Genomic DNA, 18062 nt, shown 5'->3' with positions numbered 1-18062 from the left:
ATGTTGTTTGTTTGACAAACTGACAGAATTATCTATTTTTACTACAGCCAAGACAGACCATGATACTCATTATTGAAATATGAGTACCGGTACAATCAGTTCAGATCCACACCATACATCAGAATAATGCCATTTATAGACCATTTACCAAACCTATCAGTGCAGTAAAGAACGGACAAATGCAGTGCATGCACGTCACATTAATGTCGGGAACAGAGTTGATATTTTCGAATTCGCGCATACACATTGTAGCACCTGACTCACAAAATTTGCGAAAACATAAACCGCGAATTGGAATATGGCATATATATTATGTGTACACTATACAGTACTTAGCTTATTCATCAATATTAGGTCAAATAAAAAAAGAAACTAAATATTTGTCCCCGCACGCATCCAATTTTGGCGCCACATCAATTTTTTACTATTTTACACTTTTAAAGATGCTGATAAAAAATATATTACTACTTTTGGACGGCCAAATTCACCAATTTGTGATTTTATGTGCACATTGTGTTATAAGGATACAATTGTTCAATGTCGTACCACAAGCCAAGAATCCTACAAACCAGCTGCTATGTGGGCTTGGACAGCGCACTGTTGATAAGTCTCTGCACACACTCGTACAACATAGTTATACATACCTATGCATATGGCTATACAATGGTTGTAAGTGGTTTCAAACAGCAGTTACGAGGATACTTACAGCACTTGTGCACTGCTTTTGCACAAGTACTATGCTAGTGCCATTTTGCACTGCAAATGATATTCAAACATGTATAAATTCACCCTTCAGAAACATTTCACGACCTACTGTAAACACACTTGCATTTCATTCTCTATACTTTAAGACAATTTAAGACATTATGGAAAAATTTGATCACTTGATTTGAACTGAAGTTCTCAGGCCCACACTGTACTCAAGCAGTCAATAGTTTGGTTGGAACGATGTGCATATCATATACACACATACAGCGCAGCAGCACTGTAAAGTCCCTCTGAAATGTGTAGATTTAGAAAGAGTCAAACTTTATGGTAAATATTCAACTTCTACCTGACTTTGGAGACTCAGACGCAAGAAGTTTAGGTTGTAAAATATTTAGGGTTAGTTTGTGCATGTTTAAAAATCATTAGGGGCCTATATGATGCGGTACAAAACTACAGTATGAGAGAGCCTTGCGCTATGCAGTGGCATCAGATCAAAATCAGTACAATTTGTACTACAAAGATCTCAAATAGTAAGGACCTCCCGCATCACCTAGTCTCCCCAAAAATCTGGATGAGAAATTGACCGAAAGATCACTCTGTACATCTGGTCGTTGGGGATAGGTTCCATGGAGACTCTAAATCTTATGCTTAAATATGCTAATTTATATCAGTCCGGGAAACCCGCTCACGAGGCCTGCTCCCCCGTACGAGCACTCCTCTGCCTCACGAGGCCTCCAGAGAGCCTCATGACGCTCCTGGGGAGAGAGACTCATGAAGCTCCCTGTTCACTTTTTATCTGACATATAAATTGTCACAACTTTGCACAGTGATTTTTTGTTACACACACATGTCCACTATTCATGATGAAAAGAAGAAAAAATTCTGTCTGTTTTTTTTTACAACAATCAAGTTTTAATCAACCGATGCACAGCGACCCATCGAAACATGAGCGCTAGCGGGTTCCCTAAGTGCAAGGCTGATGCACCTAGCGGCCTGATCCCACTAAATATTTTCGGTGCTTTTTTCTGAGGCTCTCACCTCTCCGCGCACGAATTAGCCTCGTGAAGCTGAAGTCTGACATCTTTTTACAAAACCAGTAGATCTATTCTGTAATTTCCCCCTGGTATCTTTTATAGATCTATTTCAATCCTTCTAACGTTAACGTTAGAATAGACTTTAAGTCCAACGTTAGACTAATTTTGCTTTATTCTTCTAATGTTCTAAAAGAGTAAATTTTAAGTCTAAGACGTAAGTTAGACAAGTAATTTTGGGGGTATAAAAGCAATTGGACAGTAAAGAGTAGTTTGAAAAGGACATAGTTTTGACAGAAAGCAGAGTTTATTATAGGTATAGTTCGATCTATACCAGTACATCAGGAAATATAGCAGAAAATTTCTGCTATATTCTGACGCCGTGACCTTGCCTCGCTCGCCCAGCTCTGCCGACCGAACACTCCACCCACCCGGCCACCACAGTGATGCCGCGACTGACTGACCGATCGAGGGGAATTCTATGCCTGGAGCAGACACCAACAGAGAAACTTTTCTCTCATGACAGTGTACAACAAACGTCTTCCTGCTCACCTTTCATCCAGTCTGCTACATCTTTCGCTGACCAGAGAGGTATATTAATGAAGCCTTCCATATCTCCGAATCCTTGAATACAGCCCAAAGGGAGAAGAGTTACCACAGGGCCACTTTCCCATATAATCAGTTCCTTCTTCCTCTACACGGCGTCACGTCTGGATCGGAACTTTAACTTTATACACAAAACAGGAGCTGATACCGATCTTTGTGCACTGCACATAGACGGTAGACACGGCTTGGGTCACGCGGAGAAAATCTCTAGCTCTACGAGCGAGCTAAGCTAGCTGTGTGGTACCGGTCATATATCCCCGGCCCCATATGATTGATGTATACGCGTACGTACGCCCCACACCTACCCGCGGAACGACACGGACGACGAAAGGAACTGTGTGGCGAGAAATATCTTCAGTTTTTGATGGAATAGTGTACCAACTGAGCTAGAGGGGAAGGTAGTTGACATACAGCCTCTGTTTCCCAGTATTGTAGAATTATTGACTTACCAGTGGATTTGTTTTTCTTTGTTTGTTTTACCCAGCCCAGAGGTATGAGGTCACTGTCATTGATGTTTGATGTCACTTGTCAGTCCCATGTGCTAGATTTTGTGTGGCATGTTGTTAAAACCTTTAAATCAGGCCTATTATAATTTATAGTATCGTATCATTGACATTCAGGCACCTCTCTCTAACGTTAGCTCTCTTCAGCATCAGATCAGTGTGATATGGAAGTAGTAGGTAGTCCTGTTGAGACTTTTGGTCGTTTCTTCAAGTTGTATGTGATCCTACCTAAAACTTACAGGCCTAGATCTATCTAACATTTAACAATGTTAGTAAAATATTAGTAATAGTAGTAACTCCGTGCGTGGTGGGTGAATGGACAGTTTACATTCTTTATTTTAATAGGGAAGAGATTGGTGTCGGGCTGGGAGGACTGCTACGACCATTGTTTATAAATTTATTTAGAGTAATTGTGGCAGTATGTGGCTGTGAGCCCGTTCATGCCGTAGCCTTCATCATAAGAAAATTAGATTTTCACCGAACCATGAAATGAGATCAATTATCCGTAGATTGATATGTAACATACACATGAACAGTGTTTAAATCAGTCCATCTTTTCATTTTCTTGGAAAAATCTCGCATTTTAATAACTTTTCGCATACAGGTAGGCCTGTCGTAGCGGTGGCTTCGATTCGCCCATCATCATATTCATAAGTAGAGAGCTCGCTAGCGCCGAGCCAGCGCGCGGCCGCCGCGCGGTGTCCGCGGGCAGGCGTAAATCACACAACACCTATAACGACTCCCGTGGGAGCAACCGTGAAGCTCTCCACGGGCTGCGCGATCGGGCAGCCAATTTCACTGAAACAGGCATTGCAAGGTCCATTTCATGTACCGTTCTTACCACATGGGCTTACTTGGGGTCGATAAATCTTCCTTTCAAAAAATCAGAAAACACTTCAATTTTGAAAAAAGATAAGTTTCGACATTGCCATATTTTGCGCAATGTGGATTAAGTACAAAATACACCAAGGTCACGACAAATAAGTGCGAAATTTCGACTTGGCGTGCTACCAGATCGTCCTCCTCGGGCTACCTTAGCGGTTCGTAGCAGACTTAAACCAACGTACAAGGAAGGCAAAAGTAGTTCAGGTTTGTGATTCGAACATGTCGTTTGACATAGGGCCGTATTACTTTTGAAAAGAATGATATCAATGCACCCTGTCATAACTGCTACAGTTAGCGATCATCGCGAAGAGTTGAGCACTGCGTGTGCAGAAAACGATGTATTTGCGCGAGAGAGCCATCTAGTGCTCAATGACGCTAGCTATTCATGGCAAGTACATACAACATACTGTAAAACGAGGAATGTTCGCGTGCATTTTAATTTTGTGAATTTTGTGAGCACCAAGATTCGCGAAATTAAAATGCACGCGAAAGTTCTCGTCTACAGGGATCTAGACCTAGAGTTTCTATTCTATGCATTGAATGCCAGTGGCAATTCACGCAAAAAAGGCCGTCGGCTCCAATTTGTGAAAATTTCATGCCGCGAATATATCTTGTTTTACAGTATTTGGTAATAGATCTGTACTGCTAAACTTACAGCGAGACGCTCTAGACATGCATACCACACATAGAGTAAAAAAAACCCAGCAGTTTTCGGCCGGCCTCCAGAATCCGGACACTTATCACAAGCCAGCGATTTCTACTGTCACAACACATGCATATCACATCATTTCACATACTGGCACACTCATTCACCACAAGAAAGTGCCCTAGTTATTTCCAAAAATCCATCTAAAATCCCAAATTTTGCCGTCAAAAATGCAGAATCAGCGCAACTTTTCCACGACGCGCACAAATTAGGTCCCGTGTTAAGAATCAGGGTCGCCGAAAAAGCGCTAAAAATTGAAAAATCACGCCGTTCTGTTGCGAGATTTTTCAGCGGCCTTTTATGCGTATTGACATTGAACACGCATAGCGCGTGTCTGAATTCTGGGGGATTTTCAAGACCTGTGATAATATTTGGGGATTTTGTGAAAATGATGCATATATTAACAAAATCAATACTGAGAAAAAGTAGTTTGTTGAAGATTTTAACATACATTGTTATAGGTATAATTTTGTATGTATTATTCAAGTTGAACAAATTTTGCAGAAAAGGCCAAGTGTCCAAAAAACTGATGGTTTTACTATACATGTATACTAGGAGTAGGACACTTCGTAAAATCTACGCACAAAGTGTGAGCATACACACCATCATAATCATACATTATTGTCATTGTTTGGTTCCTTATGATAAGACATTTTGTATTGGCTTAAGGGGATAGGGGATAAGGATGACTTAATTTGCATTAACCTGTTGAGGACAGTTTGATTTTGCTACAACACGCTTTTCCCATAGACACTTGCCCGAGTATATTCGGGACTCGTCCTCAACGGGTTAAGAAGTTCCTACAGCTTTTGTAGGAAGACATTTCACAATACCAATTCTGTCTTTCCTAGGCACTTCCTAACTTTCTGTCTTAGGAATAAACTTAGGAAGATTTTCAGAATACCACCCCCTAGGTCTTGTTTACTGTATAAGCTGTTATTTTCACGAGGGTTTAATTTTCACGAATTTCGCGAGTCACAGTTGGATCATGAATTGAACAACATGCGAAAATGTCTCCATGCGCTTTGATAATAGAGCATTAATGTAAGTGTCGGCGTCGATTCGCGAAAACAATATCTCTCGAAAATGTGTATGACCTTGTCATTAGCGAAAATATCTGTTCGTGAAAATAACAGCGCATACAGTATATGATTTATGATTTATGAGCAAGCTCAGCTTAGTCCAACATTTTCCAGGGAGTACAGCACACAGCCACAGGCAGTGTTGAGACTTTTTTTCATGATATCCATTGATCAAGATGTGCTCTTTCAGGTGGTACCTTGTTGAGATTTGTCAATGGGATCAAACTCGGTGACCTCCAACTCCAAGATTGAATTGCTGTAGAAAACAGTAGAGAACACCCTATCATCAAAATTAATGACAGTTAATCTTTTCTAGTAATGCTGTTTATTTTTTTTTTTTCAGGCTTGTATAACAGTCACTGTGTTTATGTGCATTTTATACCATCATGATTGGAATAGTATTGAACTCAAACACGTGCATCATTCATTTTCGAATAAATCCACAGGAACACAAGCAGAAGACTGTATTACAACTATTCTGAGAGTTGACAGAATGTCACGACAGAGCAGTAGGACCACCGATCCCCGGAAAATTGTAAGTTTGCCACTTGGGATCTTCCATTTCTTTCACCTGCCATCCTCTTTGGCCAATTCCTAGTAATTGATCTGATTGAATAGCAGTTGCATCACCTCAGTAAGAAATGGTGTCACAAATTTGGAGCAGACAAGGAGCAATGTGTACTCCTGTTATAATGAACAGGGTTATAACAAAATTCTCAGTACAGCAAGGTAAAAATTCAGGTCACAAAATCATCATCTGTATATCTCTATGTCCTTATCTGTTGGGATTTACAATTGTATGTCATGAAATTTGACATATATTGACAGAAAACTGCCAGTCCCAAGGACTTCATTTTAATGGGAGTCGCCTACGTACTAATAAAAAGGAATAGAAATAAAGATGAAGATAACGTGAAATTAACTCTCTGTTTATTAGCCTCTCTGACTGCACCTGCAATGCAGCACTGCCTACCAATGTGTCAGGAAATTTAATGTACAACTGTTCTTCTGCCCTCACATCGTTTTCCAGGTCTAACGTGTAAAAAATTATCTCCCCTTGTCCATATGGCATGACTTGTGCACTTTGAAAAGCACTCCCTTTGCTCTTGAGGAGTACTGCCTACATTTCAGTGTTCTTGTTGTATGATTTGCAGAGTCATGCCATTATCATCAAACATATAATATAGGTTGGTGACTGTAGTTTCTACCTTGTTCGTGGCAGATCCAGGCAACACATTTTCTTCGTCTTCTTGAAAACACATGGTTAGATTAGACACCAAACCCAGTGCATTATCACAAGGGTGACAATTTATGTACAATACAAGGACCATAGAACTCCCTATTTCAAAAAAGGAAAATAATATTGTTATACCCCCGCCAAACGAAGTTTGAAGGGGGTATATAGGAATCAGCGGACGGTCGGGCGGTCGGGCGGTCGGTCGGGCGGTCGGTCGGGCGGGCGGTCGGGCGGGCGGTCGGTCCGTTGCAAATCTTACATCGCGAACTACTTCCTCAGTTTTCAACCGATTCCCATAAAACTTGGCACAGATGTGTGCCTTGGGTTGTAGATGTGCAAGACGTATTTTTTGACAGTACCCAAAAGTACGTTGCCATGGTAACAGCATATTATGGGCAAAAATGGGTACAAATCTTGCGTCGCGAACTCCTCCCACAGTTTTTGATCAATTTTTATGAAATTAGGTACAGATGTTCATCTGAATATCTTAATGTGCAAGACACATATTTCCGCAGTGGCAAAAAGTGCGTTGCCATGGTAACGGCATGTTATTGGTAAAATATAGGGCAAAATGCTTCATGGCAAAACTGCTTCATCAGTGTTCTTCCAATTCTCATGGAATTCATATTGAATGTTTGTCTTAGGATATAGGTCAGCATGACACATTTCTTGACAGTGACAAAAAGTATGTTGCCATGGTAACAGCTCACATATTATGAGCCAAAATGATGGAAAATTTTGTGTTGCAAACTACTTCCTCAGTTTTTGCCCAATTTCCATGAAACTTGGTACAGATGTGTGCCTTTGGTTGTAGATGTGCAAGACGCATTTTTTGACAGTACCCGAAAGTACGTTGCCATGGTAACGGCATATTAATGGCAGAAGATCAAGGAAAGATCTTGCGGATTTAACTACTTCCTCAGTTTTTTGACCAAAGCTTATGAAATGTGGCACACACCTTGATCGTGGTGGGAAGATGTGGAAGACATATTTTTCGGACGTGTCGGAAGCTGCGTTGCCATGGTAACGGCATATAAATGGCAGAAGATCAAGGAAAGATCTTGCGGATTGAACTACTTCCTCTGTATTCGACTGAAGCTCATGAAATGTGGCACACACATTGGTCTTGGTGGGAAGATGTGCAAGACATATTTTTTGGATGTGTCGGAAGCTGCGTTGCCATGGTAACGGCATATTAATGGCGGAAGATCAAAGAAAGATCTTGTGGATTGAACTACTTCCTCAGTTTTTGACAAAAGCTTATGAAATGTGGCACACACAATAGTCTTGGTGGGAAGATGTGCAAGATATATTTTTCGGACGTGTCGGAAGCTGCGTTGCCATGGTAACAGCATTTAAATGGCAGAAGATCAAGGAAAGATCATTCCTTGGGTAAGACTGTCGTAACGGGGCGGGGGTATTAATCGCCTTCAGTGATATTTCTAGTTTAAACCTGGAAATACTCTGAGTAAATACATTAGTAATGCACTTTCAAGGTTATTTATAGTAGACAGACTTGGCAGGTATTTTTAAGAGTGATGTTATGTATATAAACTGGCTAAGCTTGTTTACGTACATATAGCACGTCCACGTCGAACTACTAGTATACACAGCCCAGTCGCTGTAAGTAGCATTCGCACAGCACAGTAGACGGCGCAATACTATTTCTGCGAGAAATTCCACTTTCTTTTGTTTTTGTTTTTTTTTCATTGCGCCACCACGTTACAAACGCGCGGCGTGTCACCCTTGATTACAGTCATGTGCGCTATAGCTCATGCGTTTGCATGCCGCTACGTCTTTACAAGTACTGTATGTCAACTTTAGGGGCCGGGGCTTCGTATGCTCCAGCTGGTCGCCGCTGAATTTACTCGTACCCCTCGTACCACCACTCGTCAGAAATCTAGCGCGATATACTCTTAACCACTTCAAAAATGTTGAATTCTAACTTACTAGTTAGCAGAGTTTGGTAAGTTTTTTGCATGCAGTGTATAACTAGTATCATTCTTATTTGCTAGTAAGTTGAAAATTCACACTTTCTTTGCCACTTCTATGAATACCTTGCCCCCATAGAAGCCCTCAAAGTTGCCCCCCCCCCCCCCAAGTTTGCAATGTTCTCAGGTAGAAGTCACATGCGTGGAAGGTGAACTTGCAATACTCAGGTGATTGCGACCCCCCCCCCCCCCCCTCTCTTATTATCCTATGATGGTTTACTCTGAGTGAACTGTGACCATGAATTCTTAAAAACATCCACACTCCATTGTATTGCAGAGTCAAGAATTGTTTACTTTAACATATGGTGCCCTGGTCTCTCAGCTGGTCAAGGATTATGAGAGTGATGAAGAAGTCAACAAGCAGCTCGACAAAATGTAAGACCATTGCTTCATAGCCAATGTACAGGACACATTCACCAGAACAATAAGTTTTTCAGATAGTTGGTGATTTTTTTTTCTTGACAGATGGAGACAAAGAGGGTCTAGGGCAATTACCCCCTGGGCAATTATCCCAGACCCTTCCCCTGACCCTATCCCTAATCCTAATCCTGAACCTAATCCTTACCCTAACCCAAACTCTGACTCTAAACCTAACTGTAACCCTAATTTTTACTCTAACCTTACCACTAACCAGTATTTAGCCGGGGGGGGGTTGGGGGGGGGGGAATTGCCCTGATATGGACAAAGAAATTTGTGGGGTTTTTTAGGAACATTATTTTTTTCTTTATCTTTATTAAAAGTAATTTCAAGTTCAGTAAGTACTCCTGACATGTCAAAAGATGATGTTGATTAGGAATTGAACTATCTTATAAGTACAATGTAAGTTTTTATTTTTTTTTTAAATGAAGTTTAGAGACAAGGGTAATGATATTACCTACAATGAAAGATGCACACATAAGCATGCATTGAAAACTTAGGATGTTGCCTAAGTTGTGTATGAGTCACAATCATGACACTTCCATCAAATTATCTCTCAGAGCATAATTTTTCGATGATTTGACAAGTATGTGTAAATTCACCGCTCAGAGCAACATTTTTGCTAAATTTGGTGAATTTCTACAAATTTGTGTATTGCACTGATTTTATGATATTGATTACCAGGTAGAGGTACAGAACTTCTTTATAGAGTATACATTTTAAAAGTGTAAAATAATGCCTCCATTTCTTAAATTCAGTATGAACCATGTTTGAATTTGCTCTCATACAGTTTTCAAGATTTACTACAATGTTACATTCAGACTTTATGAGAACAGCTTTGCTAATTAATTTCACTTGATTTGTGTTTACTAATTACACCTCATTTTGTGAATTCTTTAGTGTGCCATTGCAAATATGTTCAGGTATTGGTCACAGTGTAAACAGTTGCTACCCGGTTTGCAATCATGCAGAGAGGAGGGATACTTTTGAAGTGCTCATATTGTGATGTCATGAGGTTGTCATTCTCTTCTGTGTCATCAAAAATGTGTTGTTATGGCCCCATTATTTATCATAGTTTCTATGATAACATACTAGATAATATCCATCTTGCTTCCAGAGAATCTTTATCTCAGTGTGTTACGTATGGTTCTGAAAGGGATCGTATAGTTTTGGTTGAGACTTAACTTCAGGTTTTTATAATTTTTTGGTGAGATAGTGAGAAACCTCTTATGAAATATGAAAGAGCATGTAATTCCACGAGGATTTCAATGTTTATTTGATGAAAATTGATTTTGAAATGGCTGAGATATCCAAAACAGAGCGATCCTAATAAAGTGTGGGACCCACATTTTATTACGATCGTTTTGTTTAACTGTGTTTTTGGATGTTTCAGCTATTCCAAACCCAATTTTCATCAAATAAACTTTGAATTCATCTTAAAATGGTATGCTCTGTACTATTTCACAATCTGTTGTCCCCGCCGAACGAGTTCGAGCAGGGGACTATGAAACGGGCTCCGTACGTGTGTGTGTCCGTGCGTGTGTCCGTGTGTGTGTCCGTGCGTCCGTGTGTGCGTCCGTGTGTGATCAAAATGTTCAATTTGCTACTTCTCTGTCATTTATGAGCCAATTTTGATTCTGTTTGCTTTGTATGATAGCACTACATGGGAGCTGTGAAACTTCTACACAGAATTTCATTTGTTACCTTTGACCTTGACCTTTGACCTATATTGTACATTTTGCTACAAAATGCTACTCCTTCGCCATTTATAACCCGATTTCGATTCTGTTTGCTTTATGTGATGGCACTAAGTGAGGGCTTCAAATCTTGTACACAGAATTTTGACCTTTGACTTCTTTGACCTTTGACCTTGATTTTTGACCTGTATTGCACATTTTGCTACAAAATGCTACTCCTTCGCCGTTTCTAACCCGATTTTGATTCCGTTTGCTTTATGTGATGGCACTAGGTGAGGGCTTCAAAACTTCTACACAGAATTTTGACCTTTGACTTCTTTGACCTTGATTTTTGACCTATATTGTACATTGGCTACAAAATGCTACTCCGCCATTTCTAACCCGATTTCGATTCCGTTTGCTTTATGTGATGGCACTAGGTGAGGGCTTCAAAACTTCTACACAGAATTTTGACCTTTGACTTCTTTGACCTTGATTTTTGACCTATATTGTACATTTTGCTACAAAATGCTACTTCCGGCGGGGACATATATTACGCACCGCGTAATTTCTACTTCTCCTTGTTTTCTTGGTATCTCGCAAAAAAGTTAAAGCCCAATTCTCATCTCCACCAATACTGAACCATCCCTTTAACATCTTATAATAGCAATGTTGAGTTGATCTCAAATATTCATGAATGACCTCTTCTTCCAAAATAATACATTCTGTCAGGGGCTACAACATTGGCATTCGTCTGGTGGAAGATTTCCTAGCTAGGTCAGGGGTTGGCAGGTGTAATGACTTCAGAGAAACAGCAGACATCATTGCCAAGGTAAGTATCACTCTGTCTTTGCAAGTTCAGACTAGAAATAAGGCCAAGTAAAACACAGAAAGTAGTTTCTCATCCTTACACACATCCAATTTGGGCGCCGCATCAATCTTTTTTTACAAACTATTTACTATTTTTCAAAATACAGATGAAGATATCAAAACTTGTGTTTCACATCCCTGTTTTTTTTTTTTTGAGTTGCCACATCAACTTTTTTGGTATGTACTACTTTGGGGTGACCCAAAAAACATTGGAAATTCACCTATACTGGTTGTAATGTCATGCACATGTTCCGTTTGAATAGGGATCTCTGTTAGGTCCAGTGCATAATATTCACTGTTGTACTGCTAGCCAAGAATTCTACAAACCAGTGACTGTTAACCGCTACTAGTTTGTAATACAATGTACTGTGGGCTCAGATAGCACACTGTTGAAAAAAATCAGATCGTATTTGTGAGTGGACGAGTCTCCGCTGACACTCATACTTGTGTATGCATGTCAAGAGGCTGGCCTGGTTTCAAATGTTATATACTCATATACTGCAAAATCTCTCTTGTATGGGAGGGAGGGGTTGTGGAATACCTCCTCCCACGCCCTCCCCCTGCTTAGCTCCCCTCCATGCACAGATGGCTACACTGGGGATCGACAATTTTTGAAATATACCATCAAAAGTGTGTACCAGATAGTTGAACTGCAATCATAAAAATGCAAGCGCTCCCTCATGTAGAAGGGAAAATATCCCCTCCCACATCCTTCCCCCGCTTGGTCTCCCTCCACAGACGAACTTCTCTTCTTTGACAATTGACAAATTTCCGGATATTCCATCAAAAAGCATGCACCAGATAGTTTAATTTCAATTCTAAAAATGTAAAAGCTCCCTCGAATGAGGCAGGGATACCTGACCCTTCACTTGCATGGTCGATTTCTGTAGACTTACATGTACATATTGTAGTACACTTTGGGAATTTACAAGTTAATTCAACAAAAAGTGTGCATCAGATCATTTCATTTCAATTCTCAAAATGCAAAAGCTCTGTCCGGTGGGAGGGGGTATCCCCCTCCCACACCCTCCTCTTCTCCCCCATAGGCTTAGTACTAAGTGATGACCCACATGTAAAACAAGAGCTGAGATATCACGATTTAACCATTCACAGCTTCTTGAATGTTTTTTTTCCTTTTTTTTTCATAGAGAAAAAAATCGGAATATTTCACCATAACTCTTTATCAGATTTGCTGAATTTCAGGTCTGATCTCCCTCATGTGGGAGGGAGATACCCCCATCGACAACCTTCCCCGCTCAGTCACTCCATTCCCTTGCACATTGGCTTCCAAGTTTTGCCCCCCCCCCCCCACCCCTATCATGAAAACAAATCGACGCCCATGTATATATGTATATATTATACAGTATACTGGTTGTTTTAAAGATTTACAAGCTTTTGTACCGTATGTATTTGGTTTTGGTTTTGCAGGTTTGGTTTCATCATGTCTATTAGTAAGTAGTACAGTGCTTCCATTTTGGTGTGACAACCATGTCATTGAAGCTAGCATGCACGAAGAGAATATAGAATGGGACATTGCCCACTGGTGTACAGATTTTCCACTATAGAGGAAGACAGAGTTCTGTCAATTGATGAAACTTCCTTCCTGCTTGGGGATATCCTCATTGTTATAGATGAAATCTGTGTCACAACCAGCTTTCCTCATTTCACACATCTCATTTTAATAGCCATGAACTAATTTGATCCTACAATGATTGGGAGGTTGGAAGTGTGTGTGTGTGTGTGTGTGTGTGTGTGTGTGGTGGGGGGGGGGGGTCTGCTTTCCTCCACCTCCTAGCATGTGTTTGAACCCCCCCCCCACACACACACACACACCCACCCACACACACACACACACAGACAGACAATTGTGACTCAGTTGTTCAGGACCATTTAATGTCAGACAAATTAGACCCAACCACCAAGAGCTATGATCAGACTTTTCACATTCTGTTAATTACGTACAGTTATATCTCTCCTGGGTAATAATGCTATTATGAAGATTTTCATCTTTTGTTGGAAGAAATAAAGAAACTGTCTCATCTCCAGACATCTTGTAATGGACTGCAGACAGAAGTCATGATTGTATGGCAGTCTGTGGGCATTTGCACCCCTGGCCAACCTCTATCCTTTACGCATGAACCGGCATTTCCAAAATAATCTGTTAAATTCAGTATCAGTGTGTATCTGTGGATAGTGTTTGTCTTTGTAAGATGTTGTTTATTCTTTGAATGGTCCATGTTTGAAAACATTTAGGAACGAGTACTGGCACATTGGTAAAGATGTTAAAGGATCATATAGTTTTGGTTGAGACCTAACGTCAGGTTTCTAACATTTTTTGATGAGATAAAGAGAAACCTCTTATAGAATGTGAAAGAGCATGTAATTCCGAGAGGAATTCAATGTTTATTTGGTGAAAATTGGTTGTTTAATGGCTGAGATAGCAAAACAGAGCAATCCTAATAAAAGGTGGGACCCATCTTTTATTAGGATCACTTTTTTTGCACTTTGTTTTTCAAAACCGATTTTCATCAAATAAACTTGAATTCCTCCTATTAGAATGATAAGTTCTGTACTATTTCATAACTTATTTCTTGGTATCTTGCAAAAGGTTAGAAGCCCAGTCCTCATCTCCACCCATACTATACCATCCCCTTAATGTGTCACAGTGTTATCAACCAGATGCTGCTACATGATGCTGCTGCCTATTTTGGTTTCCCTCTCTCTGTCCAGTCTGGGTTCCGCATGTTCCTGGGAGTTACCCCCAGCATCTCAAACTGGAGTGCAGCTGGTGATGAATTCTCCTTGCTGATGGACACTAACCCTTTGACTGACTTTGTGGAGCTTCCAGAAGACCACAGCAACCTGAACTATTCCAACGTACTGTGTGGTGTCATCAGGGGTGCCCTGGAAACGGTGAGTTGTCACCCAGAGTCGCCAATCTTACAATATGTTAGGTTCAAACAGGTTTGCAGGTGGCAGTGTTGTGATGATAAACAAGGAAACAAAACCATTATGGTATTTAGATCAGGAAGTGAAATAGGAATCACATCACTGATTACTATTTGTAAACATGCTATGTTCTTATTCAATTGATATATAATAGCCAAACTGTTCTGTGTAAATCATCTAAAAATCCTCAATGCATGTAATAGATGTGGTGTATTAAACAGACCATTTTTATCAAGGGATGCCATGCCAAGTAATTTCTCTATACCAAGTAATGTCCACTGGACAGCAGAGCCTGTTGTTGTAAGTCCTGATGTTGAAATGTGTCATGTCTGAGCACAATAGAGTACCAGTTGATTTGATCTGCCTCCTACTAAACACAATCTGAGATCAAAGTTACATCCAGTCCTCTGTAGTCAACTGGAAGAGTCATTTCAACAAGTCATTCAAGTTACTCACTTTGGTCCATTGTGTAGAGATCTCATAGAACATTGACTCACAGTGAAGGGATATTCCACAGCAACAAACTAATCCAAAGAGCCCCCTTGTTTTTACCATGCAAGTTTGCTATCATTGTGAACTACAGTCAACCTCGCGTAAGTCGACATAATCGGGACTGAGCAAAACACGTCGACTTATGCGAAAGTCGCGCGTAAGTCGACATTTTGTCGACTTATAAGTGAAAACTAATTTCCCCTGTACAGAGTAAGATTTGGATCACGATGCGGATCGCTATCTAAATCTTACTCCTTTTGCCGTCAAAATATGCCTACTGACATTAGCAACAATAATGTTGTAGTTCATGCATAAATCTCCGCGGATTAGGAAGGACAACGCACAATTCCCAAACCTCTAGAGAGATTTTGAGACAGCGGGAATCCTGAAAATGAATTGTTCTCGCGCTCCGATTCGCAACATTACCGCTCTGTACGGCGCGGGCCCGTCTGAACAAAAAAAAAGAAACAAGGAAAGTTTGTTAATCCGAAAAATGACATCTTATTTTCGGATTAACTAACCTTCGTAAAAACAAACTTCTTCCATTGTGGGACTAATTCAACTTTGGACTGAGATTTAAACCTTTGGCAAAGCGAACTGTAACAATTATTTGTTACCATTTTTTCATTGACATTTCGCGAAGCAGCGTGCGTTTCGGTAGTTTGAAACGTGTAAATGTTGCGATGTCTTTCCCCTGCGAGTGCAGACTAAGTTCGGTCACGGCGAAAGTTCCGTTTGATATTTTAAATTTGCGTACGAAATAAAAAAATAATGCAAGTCTTTTCAACACTAACTCACTTCTGTAGAGTTTTAGAGATGCGTTTAACCGCAGTTTCTAGTTTCGTACGAAAACCGCAAGTCTTTTCTGCAACACTCTTGCGTTTAAATACAGCGTTGCGTGATGTGATTTGATGGACTTGCATTTGATTTTTAGAGTTACGTTTAATTGAGTTTTAGTTTCCTACAATTTTCTAGTTTCGTATGATTATCAAACGTAAGTCTTTTCAGCATTCCGTGTGATTTGATGGACTTGCATTTGATTTTCAGAGTGGCGTTTAATTCTTAATTTTGCGTACAAAATAAAAAGATAGTGCAAGTCTTTTCAACAACAACGCACTTCCGTAGAGTTTTAGAGATGCGTTTGAACGCAGTTTCCAGTTTCGTACGAAAACTGCAAGTCTTTTCAGCAACGCTCTTGCATTTAAATACAGCGTTACATGATGTGATGGACTTGCATTTGATTTTTAGAGTTGCGTTTAAATGTTTCAGGTTCGTAAAATTATTTTCTAGTTTCATATGATCATCAAACGCAAGTCTTTTCAGGAACGCACTTGCGTTTAAATGCAAAGTTGCGTGTGATTTGATACATCTGCATTTGATTGATTTTGACGTTTGCACCATAAGTTGCATCACACTGACCTGCACCAAACGATACACACAGACACAAACACTGGTAACTCTATGTGTAGTACTCCAGTGTAAATGAGTGTATACCCTTTCTATTCAGGCGTACAAGACAATGGATGCATGGCGGGAACGCTACCGCGCCGTACACTAGCGAATTAGCGAGAAGAAATGCTGCGAATCGGAGCGGGAAAACAATTCTTTTTCAGAGAACTGCGATAAGAATTTGAGCGAAAAAATTATGTCGACTTAGACGAGGGAATTAACACGTATTTCAGTTCAGTTGGCACTGAAAATCATGTCGACTTACGCGAGTTGTCGACTTATAAATGTCAACTAATACGAGGAAATTTTCAAGGAATAACAAAGGCAAAAATCGGGACTTTTCTATCGTGTCCACTTAAGCGAGTTGTCGACTTATGCGATGTCAACTTAAGCGAGGTTTACTGTACTTTTTATTGAGTATATCTATTGCAAAGGGCCACCGACCAACATTCAAGTGATGTTCATGAAATATTAATGCCATTATATCGAACATTTTGATGCTTTGCTGAGACAAAATGCTGACCAAGCCTACATATATGTCAAACAAGTGAGTAATTTTCTCACAGTTATGAACAAATAAGAACTTGATCAGTATGAAAGGATTCACTTACAAATAACAGTCATATTTTTTTCCCGCACAGGTGCAAATGGATGTCAGTGTAAGGTTTGTCCAGGACACCCTTAAAGGAGATAATCAAACGGAGATCAGAGTGAAATTCATCAAGAGATTAGAAGATGCACTGCCAGCAGGAGAAGAGTAGCTGTAAGAATGTCAGAGATTTGTAAATATTCATGTACATAGATGTCACAGCACAGATAGGCTATGACCATTCCCAATATTTGTTTAATGATGATTATCTTGTACATTGTGTCCTATACATCCTGGTTTCAGTTTCTGTTCATTTGAAAAGAAATATTATATAAACATACATAAAAAATGTACATGTTGCCTCAAAGTTACCTCCAAGGTTCGTCACTTTTAGTTTTGACTTGGGTTACAATGATACTCATAACAGATACAGATAACAGTTGGGGGCAAGTTTGAAATTTGATCAGATTTTTTGTACGTTTCTCTATATCACACTAGATATGGCAGTATCATATTGCTTTCAGAGAAATTATCTAATTGTGCACGCATGCAACAGAGTGGCACAATTTGCTGAGGCTGATAATGATGTCATAACCACGCAAAATGTATTGGCTGTGCTGTCAAGTGCATGGAGACAGGTATATAGCACACAGGTTAGTACCTACACTCACAAGGGTATGCTTCAACTCGCATGGATAACTTTAACAATGGATTTGACTTCCTGGTTATAAGACAAATGTCTTCTAAACTTTGAATTTGGGGAAAGCTAAGCCTCTAGACGTTATCCCAGGACTTGTGAAATCCACTCAATTCATTATTTTGCACCCCTGTTAAAACATGATTGTGGCTGATGTGGAGGAGGATATAGAAT

At 40.0% G+C, this 18062-nt stretch overlaps 2 protein-coding genes across 2 annotated transcripts in view; one reads left to right on the top strand and one right to left on the bottom strand.

Annotated features, from left to right (window-relative positions):
* LOC139737110 (connector enhancer of kinase suppressor of ras 2-like) overlaps positions 1-2447 on the bottom strand; it is a 114018-nt gene extending 111571 nt beyond the window's left edge. The window contains exon 1 of the mRNA XM_071647789.1: positions 2292-2447. Within this exon, the coding sequence (XP_071503890.1) occupies positions 2292-2352 (61 nt within the window). The 5' untranslated portion in view covers positions 2353-2447. The remainder of the gene's footprint in view (positions 1-2291) is intronic.
* Positions 2448-2653: 206 nt separating this feature from the next.
* On the top strand, positions 2654-18062 carry LOC139737125 (trafficking protein particle complex subunit 3-like). The gene is made up of 6 exons (XM_071647802.1): positions 2654-2743; positions 5968-6056; positions 9027-9124; positions 11575-11674; positions 14443-14625; positions 17244-18062. The coding sequence occupies exons 2-6, from the start codon at positions 6015-6017 to the stop codon at positions 17361-17363; spliced, it is 543 nt and encodes a 180-aa protein (XP_071503903.1). The 5' UTR covers positions 2654-2743; positions 5968-6014; the 3' UTR covers positions 17364-18062.

This window comes from Diadema antillarum, unplaced genomic scaffold (assembly GCF_040938485.1).
Source record: "Diadema antillarum isolate AM-2024a unplaced genomic scaffold, OU_Dant_1.0 seq00000682_RagTag, whole genome shotgun sequence".
NCBI classification, from domain to species: domain Eukaryota; kingdom Metazoa; phylum Echinodermata; class Echinoidea; order Diadematoida; family Diadematidae; genus Diadema; species Diadema antillarum.
The sequence above is the reverse complement of the archived record's forward strand: the minus strand, read 5'-3'. Positions and strand labels throughout refer to the sequence as shown.

What these genes read in the sequence shown, in the direction of transcription:
- LOC139737125 (XM_071647802.1), top strand. Translation starts at nt 6,015, where the DNA reads ATGTCACGACAGAGCAGTAGGACCACCGATCCCCGGAAAATT. An exon ending in CAGCAGACATCATTGCCAAG is followed by an intron (nt 11,675 to 14,442) that starts GTAAGTATCACT and finishes CTCTCTGTCCAG; the next exon opens with TCTGGGTTCCGCATGTTCCT. An exon ending in TCAGGGGTGCCCTGGAAACG is followed by an intron (nt 14,626 to 17,243) that starts GTGAGTTGTCAC and finishes TTTCCCGCACAG; the next exon opens with GTGCAAATGGATGTCAGTGT.